The sequence below is a fragment of the Leptosomus discolor genome, chromosome 11 (assembly GCF_034619465.1).
Source record: "Leptosomus discolor isolate bLepDis1 chromosome 11, bLepDis1.hap2, whole genome shotgun sequence".
NCBI classification, from domain to species: Eukaryota; Metazoa; Chordata; class Aves; order Leptosomiformes; family Leptosomidae; genus Leptosomus; species Leptosomus discolor.
This window is the reverse complement of record NC_141401.1, coordinates 4,545,737-4,570,025: the sequence shown is the minus strand read 5'-3', so window position 1 is coordinate 4,570,025 and position 24,289 is coordinate 4,545,737. Positions and strand designations below refer to the sequence as shown.

At 37.3% G+C, this 24,289-nt stretch overlaps 1 protein-coding gene across 1 annotated transcript in view; it reads left to right on the top strand.

Moving 5' to 3' along the window:
• The window catches only part of LRRC28 (leucine rich repeat containing 28), a 54,696-nt gene extending 31,186 nt beyond the window's left edge, over window positions 1–23,510 (top strand). Inside the window, exons 6-11 of the mRNA XM_086471657.1 lie at window positions 2,758–2,964; window positions 9,398–9,500; window positions 13,068–13,243; window positions 15,851–16,010; window positions 18,978–19,432; window positions 20,025–23,510. Coding sequence (XP_086327783.1) covers window positions 2,758–2,964; window positions 9,398–9,500; window positions 13,068–13,243; window positions 15,851–16,010; window positions 18,978–19,050 — 719 coding nt within the window. The 3' untranslated portion in view covers window positions 19,051–19,432; window positions 20,025–23,510. The remainder of the gene's footprint in view (window positions 1–2,757; window positions 2,965–9,397; window positions 9,501–13,067; window positions 13,244–15,850; window positions 16,011–18,977; window positions 19,433–20,024) is intronic.
• Window positions 23,511–24,289: the final 779 nt, after the last annotated feature.

The following is a 24,289-nucleotide window of genomic DNA, read 5'->3' as shown; positions in this document are numbered from 1 at the left end:
CTTCTTTGTCAGTTCTTTTTGTTTGGGAATAGTTATCCTCTTTTCTGGGTCTGCCAGAAATTTCCGAAGTCCACCTCTCATATATGTCTTAGTACTTGATGGGGTGATAGCAGAGAGAGATTTCTAAGTCTTTCACTGTGTTAGGCAAGGCATCCTTCAGTGTTTATATTGCAATAATTTTAAAGCATGGATAATAGTATTTAGTAACTAAAAGCTTGAAAGACTTATTAATGGACTGTTTATATTTTTTGTTATTCCCCTTTATTGTTTTCCTTTGCCTTAATGAGATTGAAACCAATTTAGTGTCATTAGTAAATGTCTGAGCATGTTCTTCAAAATGAATTTTCAACACTATGGTGGGGATTCTGGGGGTTAGATCTTTAATCTGATGGCACTTTTAAGTTGTTTGGTTTACTTTTTAACTTCATCATGGGTCGGTGGGTGTTTCCATAACATATGGCACTGTATGTTGAAAGTGGATGTTTACATCTGGTATGCATTGGAAGATTAAGGTAGAGAGGATAAAGTTTTGGGCAAGTATGTGTTTTTTGGATGAAGGATAAAGTGAGAATACTTTTATTTCCTCTTAGATTTGAAACATATCATTCTAGCAATGCCTTTGAAACTCTGCCAGCTTTGCCAACCGTAACATTTATGGGATTTTGGACCTAAACTGAATTAGAAAACTGTTTTTAGTGGCAGAGAAAAAGGTTAGTGCATGAAAATAGCTAGGCCTATTATTGACTGCATGTGGTCAGTGGTTTGGCTGAACGTAGGTGGCTCTTTTCCTGTCACTGTTTTCAAGCATATGGCTTTGTTTGTGATGAACATAAAGCTCTTTAAAAATGAGTTCTACTGCAGTTATTTCGCACCGTAGTCTTTTGCTATTTAGTAGTGATTATTTTGCTTTTGCCGTTCACTTTCAATGCTGTAGTAAAAGACCCCAACTTTTAAAATAAAGCTTAGGATTCCTGTTGACATCAAAACTAAGAAGTTTGAAGAATTTGGTCATCTCTGTATAGCAGCTGTTTCTGTGGGTAATATTTTATAAAAGGATGCATATACTATGTTGTTGATTCTTTGTTGTAGTTAATGCTGGAATTGTTTGCGGTGGGCAGAAACTCCTTTCAAATGTGCATACACATTTTGTTTAATTAGTACTTCTGTGAAAATCTCTCCTACTGAATTGTAACTTCCCTTTTTTTCCCTTTTCATGTTTTCAGGCTTGAAAGTAACATTTCAGAGTTTTTCCCAAGGTCAACTTCAGATTTGCCATTTCTTTTTCCCATTGTGTAGAAGACAGCTTGAAGTTAACCTAGTGTTGTGTTTTCTTCTTTGGGTGTAGTATACAAGGTGCTACCTCAGAGCTCGGGGAATAGCAAATTTTCTAGCTCCTGCTGCAGAGAGCGCTTAAGGGCACAACAGGTTCTGTTTAGCTTTAACTTAAACAGTGTTACCCTATTTATATCTTTTTGAAAAAAATCTGGGTAGAGCTGTAGATTGTGCAGCCTGTGGATTGTGTAGATTGTCTGGTGTTTTCAGTGTAGAAAATTCTAGTGAATCTTGTTTTAGCAGCTCTCAGATGCAAGAGCTGGTTTCCTTCAGCTGAGACCAAAGTACATTTGGTTCTGCAGGATGCTGAGAACTGCAGTAAGAATTAAGGGAACCAAGCACTTCATGAGTCAGTACCATTGCTGAGAAGTATTTAAAAACAAAGCAAAACTGTTTACAGTTTCCCCATGTTTCGGGAAAATAATTTATAGAATTATCCAATTTTTAGAGTAACTGTAAAAGAATAATTAAATAAACAATTAGAAAACCTGCAGAGCTGCTTGATGTATTTGTCAGTCAGTCCTTAGAGAAGTGCATCCTGGTCCCACAGGCCAGAGACAGGGAAAAAATCACTCTGTTGCACAAGTGAGGCTACGTGTGTGATCATGTCTTGCAGGCTTTTAAGAACTTCATTTTTACCTACATTAAACAAATATGCAATACTATTTAAAACACAAAATGTACTTTTAAAATTCTTAAAATGTTAAAAAAGAGAATCTCTAGAAGCTGTAATTACTGCAGCTATAGGGTAGAACTTACTGTAATATCTTCCTAGAATATAACATAACAATATAACTTACAGGTTATTAAGAAATGCCTTTTCTAATTTAAACTAGGTCTTTTGAGTTTTATTATGAAGACAGAGCTGTTGCTCCTAAAGCATGCTTAGTGAAAGACTGTCACTGAGCAAGAAGTGCTATGCATGTATTTTTAAGTCTCCCTGCAAGAGAATCTTAAATAAGGTGGATATAAGCATTGTATCCTCAAATGTTTAAAAAATAATAAATAGTTAATTTGAATTTGCATGAGTTTGGGATCATGCAAAGCACCCTCAGTAACAGCAAGCTGTGTGATGTGTTTCGGTTTGGGTTTTGTTTTTTTTTTTTTTCCTAGTTCTGATTTAGGACCAGGAAACTGCTTGATATTTTTGACAGTAGTAATTGTCACAATTCAGGAATGCTCTATCTTGAGAGATCTCATGTTTAAACATACTGCCTAACTGATAACTGTTCCTCATCAAAAAGATGTGAAATACAAAGATGATGGACATTATTAGTATCAGTCCTGAACACAGATTGATAGTATCTTAAGAGAAACCAGCACAGCTAACTAGCGACTTTTGATTAATGTGAGGGGTTTTTTTGTGGTCTTGTTTGTGAAAATAGTTACATTAATAATTCTCAATGCCTCCTGTTTGGATTGTAGAGGTTGGAGACCTGAGGGAGCTGCAAACGCTGGACATTTCAACCAATCGTTTGATAACGTTACCCGAAAGGCTGCATATGTGCCTTTCGCTGCAGTACTTGACTGCAGACCGAAACCACCTGTGGTATGTTCCCCGCCACCTGTGCCAACTACCAAGCCTCAATGAGCTCTCCATGGCTGGAAACCGCCTTGCATTTTTGCCACTTGGTGAGTCACCACTGTCATTGGGCTGGGGGGTGGGTTAGAGAAGAGACAGGAAAACAACCTTTCCACCCCAAAAAGAAAAAAAGTTTGGTGGTCCCTGCAAACTCTGGTTATGGAGTTGTCACAGAGATCATATTGTTGGAAAATAATCTTAATAAACAAAAGCAGGTTAAGGTTTCATGTCTGTTTTAAAGTAATAGGTCAGATATCAAATTTGCTTTATTTTTAGCTGAGGGGGGAAAAATGTTTAAATGATGCTGTGTTTAAATATAGTACTATGTAATCAGAGTTGCACCACTTTGGGTAAGGATCCGTTTCTGTTTGCTTTAAGTAAGATTCTTCAGCTAGGGTTTAAACCTTGCTGTGGAATCCCAGTAACGCCACATAAATCATTTTTCATCATTAGGAATGTCACTACTGCATAACCTAGTGAAGGTCTAGTTTGTGCTGGGTATAGGCATCCATCAAAACTTCCACAGTAGTAGCCCAGGAAATAATTTCTCCATCTCTTTCTCAACACTTTCAAAGTTTGGAAGTATCGAAGCGGGTCTTCAAGAGTAGGAGGTGCAGTGTGTGGTGGTTTGTTGTGGGAAGTAGTTGTGTTGTCAGTAAGAGTGGGCTGTATATTCTGGGAGAGGCAAGTCCTCTTCCCCTGCGTTTGTTACCTTCTAGCCCTGCCGTAAGTCAATCTCTGCTGAAATAGACACACACATGCGGATCTGTCATGTCATTGGAATAGCCATTAATAGTTTTTCTAGAATACGGAGTTTGGTGTTAATTAGGTGTAGATGAAGTTATCACATTGAAAAGCTGAAAATTGAGGTGGCTAAATTAGATAATAATAGCTAATTTCTAAATTAATTACATTGTATAGGTTTAACTTAATTTTTTTCAGTACTAGCAATTTAGTCCTTTAAAGAAGTTTATGATCCTTCTGATTTTTCTTAACACCGTAGTTACTGGAAAGTAAGTGCAAATAATGTCTCCAGACATAGTGTTTTAGTTATGTCCCAACATATGTCACTATATAAATGAGAAAACGAGTTCCAGGATGCATCATCCAGATTCCACAGTACTAAGTAAAACAAGCAAAGTAACTTCCCCTATTTTGGGAAATATTTCTAACTCCATTTCATGAGACAGGAAGTTGAATCTTTTTAATTTTGCAAAAATAAGCTGCTGCTCAGTAAGATGAGATGTGAAATATTACAGGGTAAAAGTTTTTGCTAGTTTTGCACTAGTAGCTTATCTGTGAGTGAGCTATGACCTGGATGAGCCATAGATCTGCTGAAGTGTTTTAAGTTCAAAAGGAGGAAATAAATCTCTAATATAATGACACACCTTCTTTTTTCTTTATTTTTAGACCTAAATTCAAAACATTCAAAAGGAACTTTTAAAATAACGGGAAACATCAAAGACTGTCAATTGACCTTGTTCGGTAGTTCTTAATAGTGACTCACTGGTGAACATTTGGAGATAATTTTCTATCTGTGGATATGAAACTGAATCATAAATCCTAGAGTTCAGAGGAAAAGCAGCACAGTATAAATGTAAATGTTTAATCCTTCCTCTGAAGAATCAGAAGGCTTCAGAGTGGTCAAGATGTGATGAAATAAAGTAGAAGAGAGAGTTAGTGCATTGAAAAGCAAAAAGATTAAATCTATCTTCAGTTGAATGGGAAAATATTTTTCTTGGAATATTACTGAAGTTAAGGCATAATTGTGGCATTATTTCTGCTAACTGCACATGTTGGCTAATGATTTTTTTGTGTGTGTCGTCTTAACATCCAGCTTCACTTTAGTAGTTAATGACTGAGTAAGGAGGTTAAATAACGGTGAAAGATACTGACAAAATACAAGTGATATTCAAGCAAGAATTGTTAAACAATTTTTTTCAATTAGGGAGTTGAGTTGAAAAGCAGACATTTTAGTCATCTCCTGACAGAGTGTTGGGGTTTTTTTTTCTCTCTCTCTCTTTTTTTTTTTTTTATTTATTAGACATGTCCATGTGAGAAGAAATCTGTTTGGAACATATTGCTTAATGCTTTTTAAAGTGTGATTTACTTTCTTTATTTCATATGGTGGTTGGCATCTACTATGCCAAGGAATCCATTCGTCCTCAAAGTATGTCCCTTGTAGCTGCCAGTAGAGCCTCTTGTTAAGTGTAATGGAAATCTGCATTTTCCTACTCCTAGATTGACAGGTGTAAGATTTATTCCAGCAGTAGCACAGTACTTTCACAGCACTGCTGAATAGGTACCATGTAGGTTTTTGTCCTGTAAGGTTCTTTTAACTTTGCGAGCACATGTGTCTTAAGACAAAAAGTGTAACACTATTAATCAATTTACAAAATACAATAAAAGTACCTGATCCCACTCTGACTTACAGAACTGGTGCATAAACAAGCAGATGGGTAAACAATACTAAATTACTAATTTGCTCTGGAGAATACACTTAATTCTTGGATATGCCAGTATTTTTAAAAAATCATTACTTTTGAGCTGTTGAATATTCCAGTTTATATTCAGAGAAACAAGACTGTGTGGATATGACCCTTTGGGCCTTCCTAATAAATTTATTTTAAAAAGCAAAACAAAACAAATTGTGTGTGTAAGTTGAACTGGAAACTGCATCCTGGACAGTCTGTTTTTGTCAGGGTGGCTTTCATGCTGCCCTAGTAAATGGTCTTAGGAATTCTGTTCTTGAATGGCAGATGGAACTACTGATCATTTTATATTAGTCTACTTACAATATAAATTACCCTTTTGCAGAAATTTAAATTTAAGATTTTGCCATTAGCAAGTGCTCCAATGCCTGAAAACAAATTCCATTGCAAGCAGAAATTTGAATCCGATGACATTGCAAAAATAAAAATGATTTATGTAATACAGTACATAGTATTAAAATAGGCCATAAATTCTCAAGTGTACTGGCAGTACAGGGGATGTTATGACAGCAAATATTCAGTGTTGTATCACTTCATTGAGGGCTTATGTGCACTTTTTGTTTAGAAAAATGGGTCTAGTAATTATCAGCGCACAGTAAACAAAGGTCTTATTCTACCTCAGTATATGCTGCTTTTGTGTGCTTGCCCTCACAGTATGGTTAAAAGAGCATCAGTGCAGACACACAAGAGCTTTTGTTCCATCTTCAGCCATGTGGAATGCATATGCCAGGGCCCTGAGGTTAAAAAAAAAAAAAAAAAAAAAAAAAAGGAGAAAAAAGAAAAAAAAAATAGAATTGGGGTTTGTTCCGGACTCATGGCATTTGGTCATTTCTGGGAGAAAGGTCTTTGATCTGGGAGCCTGGAAGGAGGAAAGTGGAAATGTTTTAGACACAGTACGGTGCTTGCAAAAGCCACATGAAAACCTTCTTTGTAGCTTTAGCCTTTTCATAGATGGACAGCTTCCTTATTTTATAAAGTTCTTCAGAAGCATGTTTTTTAGAGAACTTTTAACAGTATTTGTTGACTGATATAAGACATAAAAATTAATGTGGATGGGATACAAAGAGCTTTCTAAAGTGATGATTTATTTAAATTTAAACTTTGTGGATAGTGTTTGAAACTGGAAAAAAAATCTTTTGGAGTCTAGAAGATGCTGGGTTATTTAATGCAAAGAAACTATATCAAAGGAACATTTATAGTTACAGGCTATTTGGCTTTGGGAATTGAATTTTTCCTACTGAGATATTTTGTCTAACATCCAAAAATTTGCTTTAATTACCTAGGAAATGCAGTCAACTCAGAACTTAGAATCTAAACATAGCATAAGATAAAGACAGAGGGAAGAGATGAGATGCAGCCTAACTACCCCCTCAATGCATATGAAAAGAACAGCTTTAGGGCTTTTTTTGACTTGCCTGATTTTCAGCCCATTTGCATACATCTGTGTAGAAATGAGCGAGATGAGCCTCTTTTAAAAATTTTCTTCCATTCTCTAAATTAATAAGTTAAAGAGTAGCACATTCAAGCTATCCCAGCAACCCATACTTTTCTGCTCTTCTTAGTATAATTGGCTTCTGCAACATGAGGCGTTATTCTCGCAGCGTTAGGTGTGCCATGCACATGCTATCTGCTTCAAATTTTATTGGCCGATTCTTTTCCAGCCTTACAATATTTTATGGTGTTATAGTGCCTCAGTATCGCAATATTATTATTCATTGTAGGATAACAATGGGTTTGTTTCATCTAAAAATATCCCAGAACTTTACTAAACTATTTTCAGCCCTATAATACTGAGCCAAAATAAATCGTCTTTTTGAGGTATTAGCTCATAACGATGCACAGCAGCATCTCACAGCAGTGCCCATCAGTCAGCAGAGGTATTTGTACTTGCTTCTCGGGGCAGGGCAGTTGATGGATGATGCAGCAGATAGCTCTGTGAACTAGAAGGTCTTAGGGACAGGGTCAAAGAAGCCTGTAATGGTTGAACGTGTCTGCTGATGTCTAGTGACTCCGGTTTGAACAGAGTCCAGATTATGGTCCCTGAAACCTCATAGACTGTTGCAGGGCAAGGGCCTGTATTGAAAGAAAAAAAAAGACACAAACAAAAAAAAAAAACAACAAAAAAAAAAACAAAAAGAAAACTCAGTTTTTCTATGTTAGCATTTTTATTTCAGGAAAGAAATCTATTTGTTTTCCATTGGTACCATCACTTGTCCTTTATATCAACTATTTGATAACGTGACACCCTCTGAAGCTCCTCCTCAGTGTGAGCTTTTCAGGTTTCTGGTGCTTACAGCTGCCATTGAAGTGGGTGACAGCTGAAGATATTCAGTATATTTTAAGATGACCAAACTTTTCGGGGAGGATCACTCAAAATATCGTTTGATTTTTGTGCGCTAAGTGGTGTCCAGAGCTCTTCTGTACAATAAAACTATTCAATAACAAAGAAGGGATTGTATTACCTATTGTAGTAGGGAATGAGAAGAAATCGTTATTCCAAATAGAATTTCTGGATAGAAATATCATGGAAATTGTTTTCATTTTTATTCTGTTCTTGGCCGCGATTAGAGAAGGGACAGAAGCTATGCTAATTTCTCTGGTTATCCTTATCTTAATGCCACCCAAGGTAATTGACAGTTGATAAAGATGGGAAGTCAGAATTAGTCGATATTAGTATCGTCTTGCAATGTGGCTGATTCAGCCAAATGCTTCTTTATCTTGCTCAGTTTCTATAACATACTTAGAAAAGTTTGAGAAGTTGAGAGGCATACAGATTTTTTTTTTTTTTAATTTTTTCATCATGCAATTCATCTGGGTTGCAGCTATCCCCTCCCAGGCAGAGAGTCTCTCAAACTTTGTTCGCTTGGGTTGTGTGTTGTATTAAACACATATGTCTTTTCCTAACCCAGTATCTCGAGCAGCATAGGAGCTACAGATGAAATGGGCTGCCCAGATGATCCTGTATGTCAGCTTTCTTGCCAGTTTAAAACTCTTTCAGACTATTCTTTTCAGTTCACTGTTTGGTTTTTCTTCTTAAATTTCTCACATTAGCATGTTTTTCACTTCTTTTGATAGCAGACAGTTTTACCACTGACTAAATCTTGCTGATAAGCAAAATTCTTGTTTCCCAGAATTCTTCCTGGAAGCCTAAATATTCCCTTTTTAATTTTGCTCCATTTTCCCAACTTTAATTTTCTAAACAAAATAAAATTTTTCAATACCTATGTGCTCCTATCTGGAGGTATCCTAATATATTTCTTGTCTGTGAAGTTATTGCTTAAACATGCTGTAATTGTTTACTTTGACTGCCAGCCGTGAATATTTTAATAGAAATAATATAAGCAGCACACCTTCAGATGCATTGATTGTTTACTTGTAGCCACAACTTTTGTTGTATAATATTCTGCAGTTTAATGCTTGTATATTTTCTGGTGTGATTTTACTACATCACACAGGCTTGTTTCTGAATGATTACTGGTTGTACTTAGTTATGGCTAATGTAATCAAACAAGTATCTCTTCTTGGAGAAGAGAAAGAGTGGGACAGACTACATTCTTGTTCATGTCTTTACCACTTTACCAAAGATAGTGAAGCTGTGATTTCAGTGACGTGAGGCCAGTTAATGAAAGCAGGTTTGACCTTATGACCTTGAAGTATGCACTGTAGATTTGAAATCAATTGTCCCTTTGCTTCTTCAAATTGACTTCAGAGTTTGTCAATGTTAAAATTTAATTATTTATAAAGGAACTTTCAGGGCTACTGAAAAGGGGGTTTGTTTTCTTTTAGTAATTTTAAATGCTATTTTCTAAAGAGCTTTCCAGCTCATCCATAATAAAACTATTGGCTGAAGTTTTACAGCTGAGAAGTACTAATTTATGTTTGCTTACATTGAGTCTGATTGGCTTATTTATAATTAAAGAGAATTGCTTTGCTTACAATTGTCACGATGTCATCCCTTCTCCCCCTGACTTACCTTGTTTTCTAAACCCAGATTTAGGTCGTTCTCGGGAGCTACAATATGTTTATGTGGACAACAATATTCATCTGAAAGGCCTCCCATCTTATCTGTATAATAAAGTCATTGGTTGCAGTGGGTAGGTATGAATTAATTCACGTCTTGCATACGTGTTCCTTGTAAAATTTCTCATAAATATCTTCCTGTGTGATACAACTGATTATTTTTTGTGTGATTGATTCAGAACTGATGTTACTTTGAGGGGCTGCAGCTCCCAGTTCTGTTTTACTTTTGTAATAAAACTTCTGTATTAATTGCTGACTTTCAGTATTTTAGTATTAAGCTGTAACAGACAGTGCAGTTATTCTGAAGGATTTTATAATGATAATGTAAGGCCTAAAGCTGAATCCTGTTTGCATTTAAAGGTTGGCCAAAAATGTAGGCTTCACAGAATTTCCAGAACTAAAGAACAAACAAAATACTTTTTAATGTATTGCAGTATCTATCTAGTTCATAAATTCTCACATTTCTGTAAGTTATGGGCCGTATCTTGGAACATCACGTGCAGCTCCTTCACTCGTCTTACATCGCAGTATCAGCTTCTTGTAGGTCTTGGTACCTACTAACTAAAATAAGTAACTTTTTTTTAGGAATTACGGATTGAGAGGTATATTTTTACATGTGGATTTTAAAAATATCCTAGGCTGTCTCATGTGTGTGGTTAGGATGTGAGAAAAAAGTGTTCTGTCTAGGACACTAGCTTAATTCTTTCTGCACTGACACTAGCATAAATTAGGATCAGCGCCACTGATGAATGGAGCCTTACTGGTGTAAAACTGATCAGAAGAGGATTGTCCCCATTACCATCTAATTATAAATTTCTGGTGTGCTCACTCTCAGCATATCTTGCATTAAATATAAATTCCCTCTCTACAGCCTGCACTCTACTGCAATATGCAAGATGCTGAGTCTTGGCATTTTAAGGTTTTTCTAATATTCCCATGTCAGCTGGTTGTGTGATATTTAAATACTTGCAGTTGGATTATAATTCTGCTGCACTGTGTGCAGTCTCAAGCTTCTACTAATTCTGTTTTTTAGGAAGAATTGTATCTAAACTTTGTTCTTTCAGAACTGTTTGTAAATTGTAAGACAGACATTAAATTGACACTAAAGGTAATAGAACTGTATTTGATTGTGACCAAAACCACTAGTGAAAATGCAGGAAATGTTCCAGCAAGTTTGGTCCAACTGTCCTGCCTATTTCAGGCGATTTTAAACAACCATGTCTTTATTTTTTAATGTTTTAAGTCCTTATTTTATACTCAGTCAAAATAATTTTATCTTTGGACTGACCTTTTGTGAGGGTGTTACTGGTTCTTTTTGCTGTCATCACATTGGAGAGTATTACAAATCTAGTACAGAACAGACCAAAAAAGTTGCAAGTGTTGCAATGAAATTATTTCTTGTAATGCTTCTGTGAAATAAAAAAAATCCTTAATAATAAAGAATAAAAAGAAATTATTTTTAGTAAGCAAAATAATCTTTGTGTGCCAAAGGGGTATCTGTCTGTCTGAAACCACCTTCAAACTTCATGAATTATTTTTAAGGAAAATGTTCAACATAGGAAGGGCTCTTACATACATTATTAAGAAACCAGATGTTTTATTTGATAATATGCTGAGTGATGTTAAAATCATGTAATAATGGTCATGTGAAGAATTTCTGTGTTCTTTCCAAGAAAGCATTAGTAACCAATGCAAGGTTTTCATGGGTCAGGCGAGAGTTGAAGATCCAGGCTTTAGTGCTGTCTGGTCATCCACTGGAGAATAGAATCTGACATGCTGCTGTTACTAACATAAAGCTAGATTTCTGAAAATAGAATATAAATTGCATTGTGTAAGTAATGGAATCTCTGTCTGGGAATCCTGCAGTCAGACTGACTGATAAAGTCTTTTATGTAAGAGGTGATGATCTCAGCACTCAAAATAATTTTTTTATTTTTTTTTTTTTTTCCCTTCAGATTGGATTTCGTCTCCAGCCCTAGGTATCTGTTAGTCTTGTTGAAGGCAGCCAATAGATGGTCACAGCTTTTTTTCCCCCAGTTATTTATTCACCAGGGTTCTTCTGCAGCTTTTTTTCCCAGCTAGTTAGACCATGCTCTATACCACTTTTTAACCTCCATGGATTTTGTGTGTTTGGGGTTTTTTTAAATTCTTTGTTCTTACACCCAGTATTACTCATACGTTGCGATTCATTCCCTAAACCATCCTGATTTAAGAGTGTGTATCTCTTAGAGCAGTCCTCTTGATAGTCTGTTTTGGTTGTTTTCTTTGGTTTTTTCGGCATTGTGGTCTGGCTTTAACAGCCTCAAACTTTACATAGAGTAGACCAAATGGTCCAGCTCCGAACTGCAGAAACTGTAGAGCTTATGGGTGAGTCTTCTAGCCAGGTTGGCAAGGGGTTAATCAGCTTGAAAATACCACATTATAGGTTTATTTGTTGTGCTGGCTAACTCACCGGGTATGGATTGCTGGGGAACGGATTGTTGGAATATTGGATCTCTGAATTCCCGATTATATTTTAACGCCATTAATGGTTTGTGGGAAAGTATTAAATATTTAACAAGAGGCTTTATTGACTTGCAGTTTGCTGCGCTTTTTTGCTTGTTTCTCTGGGCTGCTTTCCCTTTAATCAGAAGAGATGAGTTTCTTTGTTATCAGAGAAGTACTATGAGATTTCTTTCACATCTGATAACGCCGAGTGTAGTTACCTCAGTTTTAGGTCCAAGATCTGGAAAGGCTGACAAATTTGTGTTTCTGTTCCATTTGTTAGGACTGGCCCTAACAAGTTGCTCTTGGCTTCAAATTTAAGTTGTCATAAACAATTCCGATTCCCCTGTTGACTTCCCCAAACCTCTTAGTAGAATTTTCCTATGCGTGTCTCTTTGGTATGATAGCTTGCAACAGGGATCATGTAAAGAGTTATTATTTTTACCAAGCTAAGTTTCTCTCCTTGGATCCAAATAACCTTCCTTTTCCTTATATGATTTGGGAAGGACAAGGCTAATAGACTTACTGGTTGTCTTCCCACTACAGCTTAGGCTGCTCTTTTTATTTTCTTTCATCCACCCCCATACACCCTCCAAGGCAACTCTGTGGATGGGGAAAGACAGAGTAGAGAGTCACCCGTTGGCACTTAAATGATATTTTTGGTGGGTGTAGTTTGCCTCACATATTATAGTTGAGAAATCCGTTACCATTCTCAACTGGTTGATCCAAGACACAGGAAGCCAACTTTTAGGTATGAAACTGCTCCCCTATGTAAAATGTTTAGTAATAATGGCATTCACAGGCTAAGGGAGATTAGCATGCTGGCAAAGTAAGGGACATGTAGGGCACTCCTTGGGATTGTGTTGTCACTCCTTCAGTTTTTGATGATGACTAGCGTGTCACAGAAGATGGGAATCTATAGAAAACGTGTGTCAACGTAAAATCATAGAATAGTTTGGCTTGGAAGGGACTTCTAAAGGTCACCTAGTCCAACCCCAACATGTATTGTACTCTGCAAGGAATTCTTGAAGGGTGCTGAAATGAAGAACAGTATCAGGCGTGCTTTGGTTTAGTCATTTGGGTTTCTCCATAAAGTTACTTCTGTTCGTCTGTTTTGTTTTTTCTAACCACTTTCTAAATGTCTTGTGTCGTCCTAGTTGTGGTTCTCCGATTCAAGTTTCAGAGGTGAAACTTCTCTCGTTTTCATCGGGCCAGTTAACTGTGTTCCTGCCAGCAGAGGTGAAATCTATAGGGACAGAAACAGATCATGTGCTGCCTTTGCAAGAACTGGCCATGAGGACCCTCTATAACACCTACTACAGTTTTTTAAAAGGTATGAAATTTCTGTATTCTTCAGATTATAGAAGGAGTGGAAGTGCTTTTCTGGCAGTGACAGAACGTTTCAAATAGCTTTTCAAAGAGCTGGGCAAGGATTAATATTTTAAAGGATTTATTTAATCAAATTATGTTTGAAATGCTGTATTAGAACAAAAATGTCCCATTTCAAAAAACAGAGATCCAAAGACTATTTCTAAGGTCGAGTGGTGCTTACAAATGGCTTCTTTCTTGAGGACTGTATAAAGGACGCTTTTTTCAGGAGAAACTCTTTAATGGAAATAGGAGATGAGAAATACAGTTCCTGCGGCAAGATTAGATGCATCAGCCAACAATGCAACTTCTTGCCAGGCAGCACACTCCTAAACTGGCAGACTTGTTATACATAAGGCAAAAGAAATGCTAGCAGCCCTTGGCCATTTCAGTACAGCGTGACAGCTGAGCTGTTTTACTTCTGCCCTAATTCAGACTCTTTGCTGTGAAGTGGCCCTTGGCTCATCTGGGTATGCATCACGTAATCCCATGAGTTAGCAATATCTGATGATAATCTGCAGAATAAGATTTTGTCAGATTAAGGTGTATCGTGACTCCCCCCTATTCATAGCATCTTGGGAACTCATCAGCTTTAGAGGTGAAAGTAGAAAGCAGAAGGGCAGAGAGTTCCAATAGAAAGATCACAGGGTTTATGATAAGGGGTCACTTGTACCATGGCCACTGGAGGAAATCGTAACTGCAGAACTATTGCTTTGCCAGCAAAAGTGTACAAGGAGTCTGGAGCAAATATGCTGTAGGGAAGAAGCTCCATGTTGCGGGATAATCGTACAAACCCGTGTTCATAGCAAACGACCTGCTTTGTGGAGAGGGTATTTTTTTATATTTATATTAATTGACCAGTTTGCAGTTGTATATTTTTTGTATTTCTGCATATGGTGGAGAGAGAGGAGGTTTTTAGTTGTTTAGTGTCAGGATATCAGCTGCACCAAAATTACACGATGACGAATGCTGTTTCATTTTGATTTGCAAAATTCTAGTCTTTGAAAAGGAGTTTGAGAACATCAGGTACAAGATCTTTTAAATCATCAGTAACTACTTTTCTCACCCAGTTGTGACTTGCACAATAATTTCTGGAATATGACTGTGTGAATGTGGTTCCTGAAGATGCCGGTGAAGTTTGGTTTGGGAATAGCAAGATAGCATTGTGGAATCAGTTTAAGAAATGGTTTGTAGATGGTTTATACAAGGCTGTGAGGATTATATCCAGTTGCAGCCAAGGTGCAGAATCTGAAAAAGATCATGAAACTTTTTTTTAACTATCTTGCCTACTTCTAGTTTGCTATGCTGTACTATGTAATCTTTTTATGTATTTATATATACGTACACACACACTCTCATATATCTTATTCTGAGTGACCTTATTAAAGACTATGTGCGTTACCACTGGTGACACCCACATTTCAGTGAGGCAAGAGTCATGCAGGTGCACGAGAATGGTGTGCTGGGGAAGCAGGTGGCACATGATTAAAGTAGCAGATTTGATCTATCACTGCCTAGATTTGCAGTTCCAAGGGTGCTGTTAAATACTCGGCGGCTGCTAGGTAAGTGTGACAGAAGCGACTGGACTACTGTTCCTCAGTCTTTGCTTGGCTACAGAACGTGACCTTTTCTTTCTGACGCAAACGTACTGTTTGTCATGCTTGTCATCTCGATTGAGGCTGTTGTGGTACATTGTGTGGGGGGTTAAACCTTAGGGTGTTTGAAAGCTGAAACTAGTGTGATATCGCAAAACTGATTTATCAGGTACTGCATCTTGTCTTGATTACTCAGCACCTAAACTCACTCACCTGTCTTGGCTGTCTCTCAGTTTCTAGATGGAGATTAGCATTTTGGTTTTAATTTACAAAACACTATGTGGCTTGGGCCAAGCCTGGGAAAATGATAGCTCTTTCCTATGAAATGCCCCTGGAGTCCCTTTTGGTGAAAATGATGGCAACTTGTAAACTGTAGGAGCACACTTAAGAGATTACAAATGTATTGATCTTTTTAGAGTGGTCTCTTTGGTTGGACCTGTGAGAATTATGCTGGGCTGGATTGTATTTCAAGTAATTCTAAGTATTTCAGATCCCTTTTTGCTGGTGGTGAAGTTTGGGCCTTTTAGTGAGCTTATCTATCCTGCTGGATTGGTTGCTGAAATATTTTAGTAAAATACTAGTGATGTCCTTTCCAGAATTTTGTATTGTTATTAACTACTAAACACCTGTCTAGATCATCTTTGTATCTAAAAATGCCTTATGATATATTACTGGGTTTTATTATTTGCTTGAGCTATAATATTAGCACCTGGGTATTTGGGCCTAGTTAATCTTATGCCCATGTATGCTAAACTTAGACGCTTAACTTTAACTTTTTGAGCTTATACGTGGAAAACACCATGTGCTTCACCCTAATTGTGGCAATTTGTGTTACCTTGCTGTTCTTTTGACAAAGTCTTAAGAATGCGAGACAACTGATTTTCTGAATTGTTCATGGATCATGCTTGTTGTGTTTGACTTCATCATGCAATTGTTTTGTTACAAGCCTTTTTTGTTTCTTTTCTTCTCTTCTCTAGATTTGAACTTTCTGACTCCAATCTCGCTACCCAAAAGCCTCTTGGAGTTGCTGCACTGTCCCTTGGGGCACTGCCACCGCTGCAGCCAGCCTATGTTTACCATTGTCTACCCAAAGCTCTTTCCCTTGAGGGAAACTCCAATGGCAGGATTGCATCAAGGGTAATTATACAGGAAATTACACTGGGGTTTCATTTAGGAAGAAAAAGCATCTTATGGAACAAAGCATATTTTTAAGGACTTTTTTTTTTAACTTAGCAGCCTTTCAGATCTAAAGCCCCTGTCCTATGATTGCACGTAAAAGTTGACAAATCTTTTATTTACAGGATATCCAGGCCTGAATACTGCTGTTAGACTGTACAAGAGCTACCACACTTGCCTGTTTCATGTAAGATAGTGAGGGGTTTTGATTGGATTGGATTGACTTTTTGTGGTAGCGCAGCACATGCATGGCACTTCTGTGCCTTGGGAAGGAAATATCACCTAACACCAATACTTCCCCTGATGGTCTCAACCCTGAGTTCAGGAGAATGTCACCACCAACTAAAAGTGCTGTAGGATTAAAGGCAGGAAAAAGCTGTAAAGCCAGAGCTTGATTAAAATGTTCTGCAGTAAATTAGTCTTGTTTTCTCTTTCCATACTAATTAACTTGAGATATGCTGTGGAAGCGTTCTGCACTGTAGCATACATTTTGTAGCAATACGTATTTTTAAAAATATTTCAGTTTTTATGGTTGTAGCAGTTGTGAATGTGTCTGCAGGGTTCACAAGTCAAGTAGACAAGCCTACACATACTTCCTGACCTGCTGGACAGTACAGTCATAGAAGGGACTCAAAACTGCGTTATGGTTCAGGGAGTATTGCCCTCATGTAGGTAAAGATTTAAAGTATCTTTAAGGTGAGCACTGATTGCTTTGCAGTGATTCTTTGCCTAACCCCTATTAGTCTGAGATGATACTGTAGCCTACCATGAGCCATATTATCACTGAATCCACTTTCTGCAATGGAAAAGCATCATGAGAGATATTTCAGCTGATTCTACTTGGACAAAAGTACAGTACTGTTTGAAACCTAATAAAGAAGGTTTAAAGAAAATTCAGTTGGAGTTAAACAAGCAAATGTGATGTTCGGGTTCTTTTTAGAGAATTCAAGTCAAGCCATTTGTGACAAATCATGTGCCTAAAGGTGGGAAGCAGAAAAGAAAGGTGCTTTAAAAAGGAATGTTTCCGAAATTACTTGCTGGTACATATAATGCACCAGAATGTCACTTAGTTCTTGTCCTGCTGAAGTCCATTGATTTGATAGTTATCTTCCATAAAAATAAGAAACTGCTTTTCAACAGGAAGATCTTTAAGGAAAAAGAAGAGATTAATTGGTGATTCAGGTTAATGGTACCTATTTTCCACAGCAGTACGACACGTTATTTTGCTATGAGTTGGTGGCATAAGAGGTATCTGATTTGTAAGCAATTCACCTTTACGAAATGAAAAAAAAAACTTAGGGATGCCAAATCTGGACAGCAGCCACAAGGCTGCATAAATGCTATTTTGGAAAAGCCATCTTTCTTAGAAAGATCTGATTGTACAGATTGCATACTTCAGCTTGCCATTCTGTTACCTTTCAGTCATATGTTGAAATTCAATGGATTTCACGTTGAGTAAAATAAATAGCTTCCACATTACAGTCCTAATATTCAGAGTGGTGTAAGATAATCATGCTATGAAGAATTTCTTTTGAGCATTGTAACAATTTTCTAAGGAAGTGATGAAAACTACTTGCTGGTCACTAAATCCTTATGTTATCTGAAATAATCCAACAATGCGAGAGTTTGAACTACGATAGAGCGCTCTACTTCCTAATTAACTGCTGAGCATTGCTTATTGTAGAACTTACAGTTAGGAGATGATAGACACCTTTTAGGAATTATTAAAGTTGAAACTCAACAGAAACATACTGTAGGGCTATTTTGGAAGAACACTATATTAATATTCAAAAATGTATTAATTGAAAATACATATTTCTGCATGGTTTTCACTTGTTTAAAAAATGGTCATCATTCCTTCCCTTAGACAAGAATGTACTGTGTTCTGCAAAATGCCTTAATGAATACAGTCTTAAGTAGCTGACATTTGATGCAAATCCACAGTCAATGAGATCTAAACAGGGTAGCCTGTCATCCTTATCTCTGTAGCTCGTGCACTTGACATGGTAAGATTATGTGGAATTGTAGAGGTGTGATAGCTGGTTTAGAAAGACATGAAGGACAGGGTTTCTGTTCTAAAGAGCTTACAGTGACCATGAAAACACACAGGGCAGGGATCCTGAACGTTTGAACAGCGCTGATTAGCGCATGCCACATCCATGCCAGTAACTTCTGTCTGGATTTCTGTATCGCATTCTGTATCCTCTTATAGGAAAGGATAGTTAAGTGTTGAACTGGATTTCTGTATCTGAAAAAGCACAGATGACATGAGCACTGGGTAAAGTGTGATTTCTGGGTTAGTAAAAAACAGATCTTAACGTTTTTAAAGCAGATATCTAGGTCCCTGCCAGGATGGGGGCAAGAGGAGGGTCACAGTGAGCACAGTGAGGCTAGTATTGCACTTTCATGTTGCCACCCCTGCTGTAGTACCTGGCACAATGTGACAGCACTGCCTGTCAGTCTTTCCTTCTGAAGATCTGGGCCCACTTTGTTCACTCGGCTGAACCAAAGGAGGACACTGGACTTCAGTTATTTCATGCCTACAAGCAGTAGTTTAAGAAACACATGAGCAAAGCTGAAGCAAAGAATCACCCAGCTATTTTCCTTTTAGTTGTTAAACCTACTGGCTATAACACGCAGCCACACCCTCTACAGAAAGAAAAACCACATGCTGCTGCTTTAAGCTGTGAATACACAAGAAAGCAGGAAGGTTTTTGACAACCCCTGCAGTGTTTTCCTGCCTTTGTATCAGGCATCATGTTTGTATCATACAGAGCGAATGAACCTTCTTTTTCTGAAGTGTCGAGATCAGCTAATCCTGTATTTTACAAACCAGCATATTGTCTGCTGTGGAATGGAGTCAGGAGTTTTAATCTTTACTGACAACTGTTCCTTCCCCTCCCCCCACCCTCTTTTTTTTTTTCCTAGGAGGACAACTGTTAGTTTTGTGGCATACTGCTGCTCCACCCAGTGTCTGCAGACTTTTGACCTACTGAGTTGATAAACATTTAAAACTACTCAGGAGTGCTGCCAGTTTAAAGCTGCATTAGACGTCGTATACCATTGGTACTGGAATACTGTGTGTGTGCGCGTGTGCCAAAGCAGCAGAAGTGCCCAGTCGGGAACACTAACAGGCACTTAAGTCCTGCCCTATCAAATTTGGATGAACTGCAGAAACTTTTCGGAAGTGTAAATACCAAGCTTTTAAAAGTATTAACTTCTCTCTCCTCCAAGACAGCATACAAACCAAATAAATTCACAAGCTCTGACTTCAGGATTTCCAGTATTTTTCAAATGTGGCAGTCTTCGGTTGACCCGTTGCATCATTTGAGGCAGTTTTCATTCCTCTAACAGGGGAAAAAAAGAAAAAGGTTCAGTTACAAGTGAGTTTTCACATACTCCCCCCCCATCCTCTTCACCCCTACAGATGGATTCAGGTGTATGGATCTAAGCCTACAGAAACCTTTGATGGATCCCAGCACTTTCCCATAGAATTTAGCTTTATTTTCTCCCTCTCATCTTAATATTGTCCCCAGCAGAGTTATCCCAGTTGTATACCAAGTCTTTGACAGTTAACTGTGGTATTCAAATCCACATATTAAAAGCAGATTTTTCTTTCTGGTATCGTTATCGTTAGAAGGCACACTGATTTTACTGGAGTAACTAGGATATGTCTGGAGACTAAAGATCCTGTTTCAGTAAAGAAGGCTGGTACTGATGCCTGCACTAAGTGGTCTTACTCCAGCATGTTTGAGGGTGTGTTTTCTTTATTTTCATCCCTTGAGTTTTTTATTTTTAAAAACACTTCCTGTTTTGCTTCTTTGAGTTTTTCAGGAAGAAGATTTGAAGTAGCAATTTCACTTGAAAAAAAACAAACAACCTAGTAATGTGATAGTAAATATTTATCTATATTTATTATATTTTTACAATTGCAGACTGTAGATCTGCAAACAGTTGGTCTTCATCTTTTTCTAGATTCAGCATTTGGCTGATTTGTGAGTGTGTCAATGGAGTGTGTGCCTCGGAGATGGCTGGAGATCCAAGGGGAGGTATGTGTGTCTCCATGCATAGGTATATATGCATACATAGATATCTTCACAGAAGGGCTGTAACATTTGGTTTTGTATATTAACGGCAGACTTAGCACAAATTTCCACTCACTATCATATTTGTGGGAACCCTTTTTTGTTAGGTCTTCATTTTAAATAAAGGACAAAGGATGGAAAAAAGGGCCAAAATGCCTGCATGACTTAAAATTTCAGTTTTACACTGAAACAGTTTATACAAAATTAGCCCTTCTTGACTTGTTTGGAGTATATAATTATTTTTTTAATATAATGTGTTCTTTTTTTTTTTTCACTTTCTATTTCTTAGCTATAAACTACTTGTGGATTTAGCACAGTGTGCTGCTCTGTGCAGTAGGTAGTTACAAGCTGAAATAGATATGAATGAAACAGTTTGTTATAAAAATGGCAAGATAAAGAGACTTATTTGGTAGTATATTAGCATATGTTGTGGTGAGGTGTGCATACTTCGAAGGGAGGAGGCATTAAAATGTTTTCCTTTTGCCAAAGAAGCATTTGTTCCCACTGCAGGATTGCTGGCATCTCTTCAATAAATAGAGTATCTTAAGAGCTTAAAAGGGTACCAAAAAGGCAGTTTCGAGGGTGGAATTTTTAGGTTGTGCATGTTACTTGTAAAAGTGTTTCTGGTTTTATTTGGTTCATTTTAGAGAGTTGAATTAGCATTAAGAAATGTAGAACTTAATCCTTCAGGAATGCAAGTATCATGTACTGTTTAAGAATTGTGAAACTTTCTAAAATAAATCCCATTTATTAAATCTGCTTTGCAGTAGGGGAAAGAGCCATGTCCAAGCAGACTTTGTACTATTGGATTTCTGACTCGCCCATTTCACTGATTTCTTACAACGTTGGTATCCCCAACAGGCCTTCCCACCCCGCGGGGTTTACTGCTGAAGCAGCGAAATGAATCTTCAGCTTTTTCCTTTTCCTTCAGTACTACGTAGTTGACATGTAAACTGCCCATGTACAATTATATCGGCAGAGTGCAAGTGTAGTACAGAATCCGTTTTTTTAAATGGATGGTGAGAGAACTATGGTAGTGTTTGATACAACACACAAATACTAGTGTTTGATACAACACACTGATCAGGAATTTTCAGTATTTTTATTATGGCTTCCTCTGTCTTTGAAGGAGATGTTGGAAGTTTGTCATCATCTTACAGCAACTTACAGACTTTAAAATGCAGTTTCTTTCTGGATTCAGTCTGTAAATATTATTTTGGAGTTAAATCTTTTCCTCAACTAAAAGGCATTAGATTGGTGTTTGTTTTATTAGGAGTCAGATAGTAAGAGTGGTGCTTGATTTTATTTTTTTAATTATTTATTTTTTCTTTTCTTTTTCCCATAATCTAATTATTTTTCTATTGAGTTCATATGAGTCTCTTTTATTATTGTATACAAGTGCAGTTCAGAAGAATTTCTAGTCTTTTCTATAAGCAGGATGAATCTTAACTAACATTTAATAGATGATATTTCAAGAATGGAATGTTCAATGAATAAGTGACTTAAACGCGCAATTGAAGCTGAAATGTCATGCCCTATTTTTATAAAACAAGGAAGAGGAAAGACAACATATAGACTGAAAATGCAGCTTAAATTCCTGTTTCCCTGAATTTTAAATTTTTTTTAATAATGTGAATAGTGTTTGTATTCATCACCCAGAGGGGTGATATTGTTCTAGGTTAAAATAACTCCATTCTCACTTGCCCAAATTTTTCTAAAGTTGTCCTACTGTAAGAGTGTTTCATGCCTAGCTAACATGAGAGACAGCTACCCAAGTTGCAGAGGGGAGAGGGAGCTAGTTGCTGATTGAACTGTGCATTACTTGTTTTTCAGTACGAGGTGTCACAATACTTGGATTTCTTTTGAATGCATTTATTTCTAGATAATTTTTGATTGTTTGCTCTTGTTCATCAGGTTAGTTCACATTGAGATAAGTTTTTCCCTGTACTGCAAGCAATCTGGTTCCAGCAGTTGGGAAAAAAAAAAAAATCACCATTTTTAAAGTTGGTGGGGTTTTTTGTCATAAAAGTAGATCTTAACTCTTTGCATAGGGTGGGAGCAGGAGAAGTTTCTGAGTTCTTTTCCTAAGCATTATAAAGAGGAAGGTGCAGGAGAGAAATGAGAGAAAGTCAGTCTTTAACCCATCAATATCACAATAACATTTTTGTGAGTAAAGATCAACTCCTAATGTGAGTAGGGAGCACAGGGGTAATTTTTTTAATATATTGTGATAACAGGCACCATGTTAAAAAATTTGGGACCCTACTGCTTATAACTTTTTGTTCTGCCACAAAGGAAACAGAGGAATCTCTGTCTTTGTTTAAAAGTACTACTTGAGCAGTTTTACCGTGGACACTGTTACATTTGGGGAGCTGTTCTTGGGAACGTTTCTGTTACTGCCCCGGAGGATCAGAAATAGAAATATCCTTTCCTGTGCAAAGAACAAGGTCTAATATCAAGAAGTGTGTATTTTTCTGTTTTGGCCTGATGCTTCTCTTGTGCTCTTACTGAAGTTCATTACAAACCTTCTATTTACTTCGTTGCGGTGAGGTTAAGATCTTCCACGGAGCAGAGCGGAGCTGTTTATTGCCAAGTTGGCTTCAATTTTTATATATCAAATTCTGCTGAATCCCTTTTTCTGGCATGAAGGGAGGACGAGACTGTAACAGCGTGTCAGGTTTTACTGACATCACAGCCAAGTTGAAGACTGGAGAGTGACATACCTTTCACCAGAGAGGATGACTTTTTTTGAAGGCCACTGTGGCCCCATCAGAGTACCACTGATAACAGAAGAATTTTTGCCTTGGATGTCGGTGGAGGATGGATCAAGTTTTAATTGATGAGAGAGAAGAATGTGTTTTACCATCTTTGTATTTCTTGCAAAAACTGGGACAATGACACTGAAGTCCATGCCTGCTGATAGGCAGCCTCTCTATCTGCAGCTGAACTTATGTAATTCCAAGACAAAACTATCTTTGTCTCTTACCTCCCTCTTAATACTACTGCCATTGTTGCAAAATGTTATAGTTAACTTGTGATGGAAGAGGCTGAGTAAATTGAATCTAGAGTTTTTATTACTTTTTTGTATTACAGACCTATTTTGTAAGAGACCAAAGGTCTGGTGGAAAGAAATGGCAAGGTTCATGTGAAGTCTTCATTGCTTTTGGTTTTATGTGCCCTTCTTTGGATTAGAACTTGAACTTGGATTGCAACTGAGTTCTTTCTATGTCTGTTGGAAGCATATGTGTATTGCTTTTTTGCTCTGTATTAACCAAATGTCACTTAGTGTGAAGGTGAGCTTGGTAGATGTTTTATTCAAAGTTAGTGGTGCAATTTATTGTATGTGCTTGTTAATAAACTATATTTTTGGATAGAATTACAGTCCGTTAAAGTTAACTAAATTCTTGCTCCTGGGGCATTTAAGCTATGTTAGGACATAGCATTTAATTTACATCTCTGTTCATTTGCATAGTAATTAGCTAATAAGCCTCTTGTCCCAAGGCTGAAGAGGTGGGGTGAAGACACTTCTTAAAACACACTGCCAAGCCAAAACCACCACTTCACTTAATCCCTTAATCTCAGACAATGTAGTTCACCAGACCTTGCATAATAGGAACAAAACCCGTATGGAAACATTACTTTAGACCCTTCTAAGGATCGATCAAAAAAAAAACCCCTAAAAAATCCCACCAAACTCTCAGTAGGGCCGTCTTAAGGGCCACCCCAATAGTCCTTAGACATGGCTGTAGTTCGTGTATTATTTACTAAGCAGCACTCAGCAGGTTTTTCCCCTCATCTAACAGATACCATAGGAATGAGGCTGACAAAAATAAGTAGAAATTAAGCATCTGTTTTTCCACTTACTTCACTCCTTGCTGTGCAGTACTTTGCATCAGTCAAAGCTGCTGCTCTGTTCTGATGAGTCCTTAGAGTTGGATGCTGTCTGCATTACTGTACGCGTATTGGGTGAATACTAGTGTTATCTGCTCTTAAATGAGACCTACATTGGTCAAGGTGACTCTGAACATCAGATATAATAGATGCCTTGAAGGGTTTGGATACGATTCAGACTGCACTGCTGCTGGTTTGCTAGTAGCTTTACAATGCCTTGCCTTTTTAGTATTTTACAAGTGACAACATAAATTTTCCTACCCC